Source organism: Candoia aspera, chromosome 4, assembly GCF_035149785.1.
Source record: "Candoia aspera isolate rCanAsp1 chromosome 4, rCanAsp1.hap2, whole genome shotgun sequence".
Classification (NCBI taxonomy): domain Eukaryota; kingdom Metazoa; phylum Chordata; class Lepidosauria; order Squamata; family Boidae; genus Candoia; species Candoia aspera.
Genome location: NC_086156.1, coordinates 107,164,841 through 107,174,282, shown reverse-complemented (window position 1 = coordinate 107,174,282; position 9,442 = coordinate 107,164,841). Strand labels below are relative to the sequence as shown.

At 39.0% G+C, this 9,442-nt stretch overlaps 1 protein-coding gene across 1 annotated transcript; it reads left to right on the top strand.

The window, feature by feature from the left end:
• The first annotated feature begins 2,637 nt into the window (after positions 1-2,637).
• On the top strand, positions 2,638-8,982 carry LOC134496945 (vomeronasal type-2 receptor 26-like). Its single transcript, XM_063302658.1, has 6 exons — positions 2,638-2,726; positions 4,773-5,064; positions 5,580-6,434; positions 6,660-6,887; positions 7,583-7,709; positions 8,081-8,982. The coding sequence occupies exons 1-6, from the start codon at positions 2,638-2,640 to the stop codon at positions 8,980-8,982; spliced, it is 2,493 nt and encodes an 830-aa protein (XP_063158728.1).
• The last annotated feature ends 460 nt before the right edge of the window (positions 8,983-9,442 follow it).

Genomic DNA, 9,442 nt, shown 5'->3' with positions numbered 1-9,442 from the left:
GCAATGTGCAGAAGCTTGCAAAGCATGCATTTGCTCTTCCTCCAGATCGCTTTTGGTAATAAAATGAGTCTGGAAAAACCTGTTGGCCTATTAACCTGACCTTCCCCCTCCTGCATTTATGCCCTCTGAAGCTGGATGCTCCCTTCTGAGACTTGCCTTGATCCCAGCTAGTAGGATTGCCAAATAGGAAGAGGTGCCTCAGGGTCCTCTACTGAGTTAGACTTACATTACAGCCTCACATACATTTCTGGGTCTTACAGAAGCTGAATCCAATTTCTTCTCAGACTTTGGAAGAACAGCCTTCCTGGATCCGGGAAGCAGCCCTGTTGTTTTGGCTTTCAGGTTCTGGAACAATCAGCCAGCTTCTCCTGAGCAGCTGGATCCAAAATAAGACAAAGGAAGCAATATACTGTAGCAATGCTTAAACTGTGGAGTAGTTTGAGCTTCCAGCTCTATGAGAATCATAACTTCAGAGGAATTTAGTGAACAGGCCAAGCAGATATTGATAGGGACTGTATCTTTCTTCCCTTTTAACTGTTGGAAAATCCATCAGATATTGATCTCCAAGGATTGGTGCACAAAATGAAAAGGAAAGGTGATTCTTTCCTCCCTACTTTCTTCAATCCAGAAACATCCTCTATTTCTCCATTCCCAAGTGAAGCAATGCTTGTGAAAAAGTTATTGAAACTTCCCCTGCTTTCCCATTCCTAAATCACATCATTCTTCATTGTGGTAATTAAGCAGCACAGAACTTAATGAATATATATATATATTTTCTTTGAGTTCAGTACACTACTCACCAAACTCCTTGTCTTTCTCTCATTGAATTCAAGAACTTACTAAATTTTCATAGTTTTCTAATTGCTTCTTTGATTGCTTTTTATGTTAGCTTTAGATATAATTTGCCATTAATTGGCAACTATTTTTGATTTGATTAGTTTTAGATCTTTAGACTCAACTATTACTTAATAAATTGTTGGATTGTTTATAATGATAGTTTCTTTTTGGGACATAAGGAATGCATACACCTCTTAAATCCCAACAGAACTGGTGTCATAGCAGACCCCAATTCCTAGTACCATTAACACAATTTTCACAGGTCAGTTCAAACATCTGTGCAGTATATTTGAACAGCTTGCATTCCATAGTTGTAACCTTTGAGAATGGTCAATAAAATTTGGAAAACTATGATACTTGGTATTTTTTTACTGACTTTCATCTTCATCCTGTTCCCTCCCTCCCTCCCTCCCTTGGTCAACCTCATGATATGAAATGACACCTTCACCAACTAACATTGGCATCATCTTTTCTGTGGCTGTTGCTTCAGTTTTGGGCAGAACCATTTTAATATATTTTACTTTTGTAGACCCAAGCCTGGGGATGAGGAATTGGTTAGAAAAATGGCTGGTCAGCTCCATTATTCTCTCTTGTGCATTTATTGCCAAGAAAGAATAATGGTGCTGACCAGCCATTTTCCCTCCTGCTCTCTTCACTCTATATTTTACTACTACTTGCCAACCTGAGAAGTGGACATGCTCCTTCAGCAAACTACCTTTGGTGTGATCTTCAGGGAGGTAGTGTCTTTTCCAACAGTTAAAAGGGAAGAAAGATACAGTCCCTATAAATATCTGCTTGGCCTGTTCACTAAATTCCTCTGAAGTTCCTCACGGTCCTCTACTGAGTTAGACTTACATAACAGCCTCACATACATTTCTGGGTCTTACAGAAGCTGAATCCAATTTCTTCTCAGACTTTGGAAGAACAGCCTTCCTGGATCAAGGAAGCAGCCCTGTTGTTTTGGCTTTCAGGTTCTGGAACAATCAACCAGCTTCTCCTGAGCCAAGTTTGTATGGGTCCAGAGAAGACTCAATTTAGATGAGCAAAAGTATGTTGATAATTAAATCTTGGTTGAAACTTTACCCCAAGTCAAAGCACTACCCTTGTATATATTATCTACATGGAAGAAGCTTTTCTCTGTGTTCTTATACACCTTGAGTTTATTTCACATTTATCTGGGAGCCTCTGTCATTATGGATAAATGAGCAAATTCTGTACAGCTAAAGCTAAAGCTCTTGGATACATGATAGAAACGGAGACAGAGGAAAATGCTATAGATATTGATATGATATAACCCTACCAAAGAAGCACCAAAGTTGAGTTCAGATCTAGGGAACATATTCACATTTTCAAACCCTCAGAGAACCTGTACCTCTGAATCCTAACCATAATTATCATCATTCCCCCTTGCAATTACGAGATTAGCCCTATCCCCTTCCCCCATTCCTTGGGGAGTTGTAAGTCTATTGGAAAAATAACAAGCCACACAAACCAATATCAAAGCATGTTTACCAGCCATTCAGAGTTACAGTAGATCAGTTGCACAGTGCAGCCATGGCTTCAGTTCTCACAGTCAGCAACCACTCAGGTTGAACAGCACTAGACAGAGACCCTGCTGGGTCAAATCACTGCAGTGTGATTCCTTTTCTAGCCAGAAGAGTTCCACGGAAAATGATAGCATTGGTGGTGTTGGTATTAGTGCTACTTCCACTGGCAGTGTGCAAAGTTCCTAGCTTTAGATGTAACGTTAGTGAGCCTCTTCCTATTCACCATAAGTATTATACATCTGGAGATCTCATAATGGGTGTCATCATTTCTCACACTTACCGTTTTTCAAGTCCTACTTCCTATGAAAAACGTCCTTCTTCTGCACTCTTCGGTGATTTTGTGTAAGGCACTTGATTTTCTTAATCGTATCATATGTGTTTTCCAAGTCTGGTTTCTAAGACTGTTTCTCTGTTATTGTGTTAGAGGGAGTGAACTTTGTCAATGCAGGTTTGTTTAGTCATTTAGTAGAAAATAATGGACAATGTTTCCTTTTTCTTTTCTAAGAATGGAGGCAGACTCCACTGTGATGCAGTCTACCTTCAGGGCCATGTTTCTGCTGGTTCCAATCCTTACACACTAAGCATTTAAAAGTGTGAGGATTTCTTTTCAACACCATGGTCATTTGCCTGTGCTGTCTCTCCAAATTTTGGGAGTTTCCATCCTAGGACATTTGAAAGGGGAGCAGATTAGGAATTCTTCATTCTGAGATGGATCTGCAAATTATTACATTATTTCCTGCTACACATACTACTGGGGGATAGGTATCTTTGAATTTTTAAGAGACCATTTTGGCAAGAGTACAAAGAAGAATACATGTACATTTTAATAGAATTTACTTCCCAGTGTTGTAAACTGAAGTAACAGCTTGTTTCTAAAACTAATTCTCTCCTCGTTGCCCTCACCCCAATCTTTGTGTGCTCCATGAAAATGGTCTAAACATCTTATACTGCAGAGGTTGCAGGATGGAGAGGATAAAAGGAGAGACAGTTTTAAACTTGCCCTTTGTTGTTTATTCATTCAGTCACTTCCAACTCTTCATGACTTCATGGATCAGCCCATGCCAGAGCTTCCTGTTGGTCGTCACCACCCCCAGCTCCCCCAAGGACAAGTCTGTCACCTCTAGAATATCATCCATCCATCTTGCCCTTGGTTGGCCCCAAGTTGGTCCTTTTGCCTTCCAATCTCCCTAGCATCAGCATCTTCTCCAGGGTTTCCTGTCTTCTCATTAGGTGGCCAAAGTACTTCAGTTTCGCCTTTAATATCATTCCCTCCAGTGAGCAGTCTGGCTTTATTTCCTGGAGTATGGACTGGTTTGATCTTCTTGCAGTCCAAGGCACTCTCAGAATTTTCCTCCAACACCACAGTTCAAAAGCATCTATTAAACTTGCCCTATTATGTACAATATTCTGGGTCTTAATCTGGATGTTCTGCCCAACTTTGAAGTATGAGAGAGGTATAAGAAGGAGGGGAAGGTTCAAGGTTAGCACCTTAAATACAATATTCTCAGTCTTAATCTGGGTGACCGCCGCTTATTTGAGGGTGACAAATGGAGAAAATGAGCCATCTACTATGATTGTCATGGAGCCTATAGTTGTTGCTCTTTTTTCTCTAAAGAAAAAAAAACAGCCCATAATGGAACTAAGAAGCAATTCATAGAGAGTCTCCCAGAAGAAACCAGAGTAGTTTTATACTCTTTCCAAAAAGTTACAGTGATGGGTATTAAGGGGCCAAACATTGCAGCTGCACTTAGCATTTCAACAAAGCGACGTGTTCCCCTGCCAAGCTCTGCATTTTTATCCATTTCTTAGCCACAATCCAAGAAATAAATGTTATTGAAAATAGGAGTTAGGATGGTGACTCTGTCTATTTTTAGTGCTCAGTAGATCACTTTGAAATGTGGAATGTATGAAGACCAATGCAAGAAGAAGAACATGAGTACCACTGATTTACTAATGAGATTTTCTGACTATTCCAATTCTGAGTCCCATTCTGAAAAGTTAGGTCTACCTCTCTGGCAAATGTCTGTTTCTAAAATTATTCAGAAACTTCTTCCAATTTTTTGAAACTGCTGTGAAATCATGCAATACTGTACTCCAAAAAGGAGAGTAAAAGGCCCTACTGGTCTATTCAGAAGTGCTTGTGCATTTCAGGCTCACTAGGAACTGGACAAAGAGCTTCAAACATGAAAGAATAGAAAACTATGGATATCTTGAAAACAATTTAATGTATGTTGCATTTTAATCTGATTGAAGCATATTAGACTTCCAAAAAAAAATCTTCAGGGAAGTCACAAGATGATTCCAGGACAAGGGCCCAAGTAATTTAATTTCAAACAAGATTTTTGCTAAAACATCAATATTTTTAGCTGTTAATTTCTCTCATTGTAGGGTCCTGAAACAGCACTACCAGCATATCTTGGCTTTGGAATTTGCTGTAAAGGAGATAAATGACAATACTAAACTCTTACCTAACATCACCCTGGGTTTCCATATCTACAATAATGATTTCAGTGCCAGTGTAATTTATCTTGCTTCCATGGAGCTTCTCTCCACAAAAGACAAATTCTTCCCAAATTACAAATGTGATGCCCAGAACAATCTGGTAGCAGTGATTGGGGGACCTAACTCTGATGTCAGTCTCAACATGGCAACCATTCTCTGCATGTACAAGATCCCACAGGTAGGCAATGTGGATAAATGTTAAGGATTTAAGAAGCAAGAATCTCTTCTCTCAAATTTGAGGTATTTTTGTGGCCAAGTTATGGAAAAAAGTGAACAAAATAGAGAGAAATCCAAGGACTTAAATAGAAACTCTTCAGTCTGGGAAAGTTTTTATTAATTCCATTTTGAGTTGTCTATTCCTTTCTTCATGGAGTAGAGCATGTCATGTGAACTGGGAGCAGCTTTTTATGATTTGCTAGCCACATTCATGTAAATAATTCAGACAACTATAGGGCGTGGAGGAGAGGTGCAGGAGGAAGACTTGCCTTACACAAGACAATGCTAAAAATTGGTGCATTGGTTTCTTGCCATTTGAAATAGAAATACATGAAAATTGAATTGTGAACAATAAAACAGGAAATAAAAGTAGAAGGAAGAATTTAGATTAGATGATCCATCAGCAACCTGTATGGACAAACACACATACTTGTTTTACTTTGGAAATACTTTTTTCGGTGTTCCCTTTTGATTTAGCTCACATATGGCTCTGCTTTAATGATGGAGAAACAAACCCAAGGAGTTTTTTTCCAGCAGATGTTCCCAAGCGTGGCCCTCCATTATAAGGGTATTCTGAGGTTACTGCTGTATTTCAAATGGCGATGGGTTGGAGTGGTTTATCTGAATGATGTTAATGGAGAGAGATTTGTACAGGAAGTACTTCCCATGTTCTCCAAAAGTGGCATCTGCTTTGACATCATACTAAGATTCCCACAGCTAACCTTTTCTGTATTTGCTGATCAAATGGTGAAGGAGGGTTTTCAAACATTCCTGGGTATCATGAAAAGCACTGCAAATGTATTGATTGTACATGGTGAAATCCAGACAATCATTATTTTGAGAATGGTACTTCACTTCTCAGAATTTGAGAATATACCAATGGTAACAAAGGTCTGGATTATGACAGCTCAAATGGATTTCACTTCCCTTCCCTTTCAAGATGATTGGAATTTAGACTTCATACATGGTGCTTTATCACTTGCAATGCACAGAAAGGAATTGTTTGGCTTCCAGAACTTTGTTTGGGCCAGAAATCCTAAAGGGGAAAGAGAAGATGGCTTCATCAAAGCTTTTTGGGAACAAGCTTTTAACTGTGTGCTTCCCACTTCTCTGGCAGACCAAGAAGAAAGCAAAATCTGCACTGGGGAAGAAAAACTAGACTCTCTTCCTGTGACTGTTTTTGAAACACAACTGGCCACTCACAGCTACAGCATCTATAATGCTGCCTATGCTGTGGCTCATGCTCTGCACAATATACATTCCACCAAGTCCTTGCACAGAGCAAGAGCAGAGGGACAAATATGGAAACTGCTGAAACAGCCACTGTGGCAGGTAATGGTCTTCCAAGCTGAAATATATATGCTTGTTCAACACATCTGTAAGTACCAAGTGGAAATCTAGGTCATGTGCTGTCTTTTTACCTATATTAGTATTTATTTAACCTAGATGAAGCTTCTGGGAGATGAGAGAGAAAGTGAGAATCTCAGATGTGAATGTTTGCTGTATTAGCTCTTTTTGGATATAGTATTCATATTTTTCCCTCCTTCCGGATTTCAGTTCCACCACCATCTGAGAAGTGTTTCATTTAACAACTCTGCTGGTGAAAAGGTTTCTTTTGATGAAAATGGCTCATTAATAGCAGGATTTGATGTTATCAATTGGGTCACATTCCCAAACCAATCCTTTCAGAGAGTTAGAGTTGGCAAAATAGAATCCCCGGCTTTTTCTTTAAGAACATTGAACATTCATGGAGATAATATTGAATGGCCAAGTAGATTCAACCAGGTAAGAACTGATTGCATTTCGTGATATTGTAAGCGATTTTCTGATATTGAAAAAGTGCATGCTATGCAGCCCCTGAAACAACTGATCTGCCATTGGATAATTCTTTGAATTTATCTCACTTTATCTCACTTACTCCCTCTAGATATTTCAAAATTCTACTTTCATTCATTCTAGCCTCCCAGTTTAAAGACTTTACTGTTTGACTTGTGGCCCAAAACATATTTAGGGCCACATCCCTAGGTGATCTTACTTGTCTTATCTTAATCAAGTTCACACCACATTAGCAGGGAATGCATGATATTTGAATGAATATCAGTATCCTCGAGCTATAGTTTATAAAACACAATAGCAAAATAATAATAATAATAATAATAATAATAATAATAATAATAATGAACCAATCATATTATGCCAGCTACTAGTTTGTCCTCAGTACCTATCATACAGGGAAAAACAAAACAAAACAACCCAGACCTAATAGCTATGAAAAACTGCCTGTAAAACAATTGAGTAGAAATAACTTGAGGTGGTGGGTATGGTTGCCAAAGCTAACATCATATTTGTAAAAGAGTGAAATTGCTATATATCAGTCCCCAAACGCTCTTGAAAAGTAATGTTAGTATGCTATTCCTTAGCTCATTTCATAACTTAATTTTCCAAACTGTAAACCACTTACCATTTCCATTTATGAATAGGCCTGGCCCCTTTCTCTCTGCAACAACAAATGTCTTGGAGGCACCAGTAAGACAAAGATAGAAGGGAAGCCAAACTGTTGCTACTATTGCCTCCCATGCCCTGAAGGGAAAATGTCAAACCAGACAGGTAAGAGATATGATACAGAGAGGTTTTCAAAATATTGGTTGTGATCCTGAATCTCACAAGCTCATTCAAAATTGGGGGTGATCGCTGGATTAGGGAAGGGGGAAAAAAAAAAAAGATCTCATGGAGTCATCTCTGTGTTCTTGAGCATAGCACGGGAGCTTACTTGACGGATGGAGAATACATAGGAATAAAATTGAGGGCATGAAGGAGGTATCTTCTGCAATACTCCTGAGCCCCATTTTCACTCTCTTCTACCAGGATGGATTCTCTTTCACAACTGAATTGGTACATAAACCTATGGAATTTCAATAGAAACCTAAACACATTTCTACATCATCCCAGAAATGTCTTGCTAATGCTTTCTTTTCCAGATATGGAGGACTGTGTCCAGTGTCCGGAGGATAGATATTCAAACTATGCCCAAGATGCATGCCTTCCAAAAGGTATAAGCTTCTTGTCTTATGAAGAATCATTAGGGATCAGTTTGGCCATATTTGCTCTTTCCTTCTCTTTTGTTACAGCTCTGGTGCTTAGCATCTTCCTCAAGCACCAGGAGACTCCCCTAGTGAAGGCCAATAACCGGAACCTCACCTACACTCTCCTCATCTCTCTCTTCCTCTGCTTCCTCTGTACTTTGCTGTTCATTGGGCGGCCTGAGAAGATACCATGCCTCTTCCGCCAAACGGCTTTTGGCATCATCTTTACAGTGGCAGTTTCTTGTGTGCTGGCCAAAACTATCATTGTGGTTCTGTCCTTCATGGCCACCAAGCCAGGATCCCAAATGAGAAAATGGGTGGGGAAAAGACTGGCAGCCTCTATTGTTCTTTCCAGCTGCTTTATTCAAGCCTCTATTTGTACTGTGTGGTTGGCAACCTCACCTCCATTCCCAGATTTCAATACTCACTCAATATCTGAAAAAATTGTTCTGGAATGTAATGAAGGTTCTGCCATCATGTTTTATTGTGTATTGGGTTTTATGGGTATCTTGGCCATTATCTGTTTCACCCTTGCTTTCCTGGCCAGAAAGTTGCCTGACAGTTTTAATGAAGCCAAGTTTATAACTTTCAGCATGTTGTTATTTTGCATTGTTTGGTTGTCCTTCGTTCCCACCTACTTATGCACCAAAGGGAAATACATGGTTGCTGTGGAGATCTTCTCCATCTTGGCCTCCAGTGCTGGTCTAATGATTTGTATCTTTTCCCCTAAATGCTATATAATTGTTTTAAGGCCTGAGTTGAACAGCAGGGAACATCTAATGAGGAGAAAGAATTAAATAATATACCTTGTCCAGATGAAATTAGCTATAATTTAATTTAATTTAATTTTAAGAGACTAGATTTAGTCACAATAACATGTTCTGTTTGAACAAACAGTATCTGATTAGAAGTAATCATAGATGGATTGGAACAATCACTTTTGATTTTTGTATGTTTTCACTGGAATATAAATTTCATAGGAATAATCTTTAATCTTGGAATAAAACAAAACTATTATAAAAATACAACCACGTAGCAATGGCTAAGAACAGACCATGGACTAAACAGACTGGTTTAAGATTGAGAAAGGAGTATGGCAGGGTTGTATACTCTCACCCTACCTATTCAACTTTTATGCAGAACACATCATGCGACATGCTGGGCTTTAGGAATCCAAGGCTGGAGTTAAAATTGCTGGAAGAAACATTAACAATCTCAGATATGCAGATGATACCCCTTTGATGACTGAAAGTGAAG

What these genes read in the sequence shown, in the direction of transcription:
- LOC134496945 (XM_063302658.1), top strand. Translation starts at nt 2,638, where the DNA reads ATGGGTGTCATCATTTCTCACACTTACCGTTTTTCAAGTCCTACTTCC. An exon ending in GCATGTACAAGATCCCACAG is followed by an intron (nt 5,065 to 5,579) that starts GTAGGCAATGTG and finishes CTTTTGATTTAG; the next exon opens with CTCACATATGGCTCTGCTTT. An exon ending in TGAAACAGCCACTGTGGCAG is followed by an intron (nt 6,435 to 6,659) that starts GTAATGGTCTTC and finishes TCCGGATTTCAG; the next exon opens with TTCCACCACCATCTGAGAAG.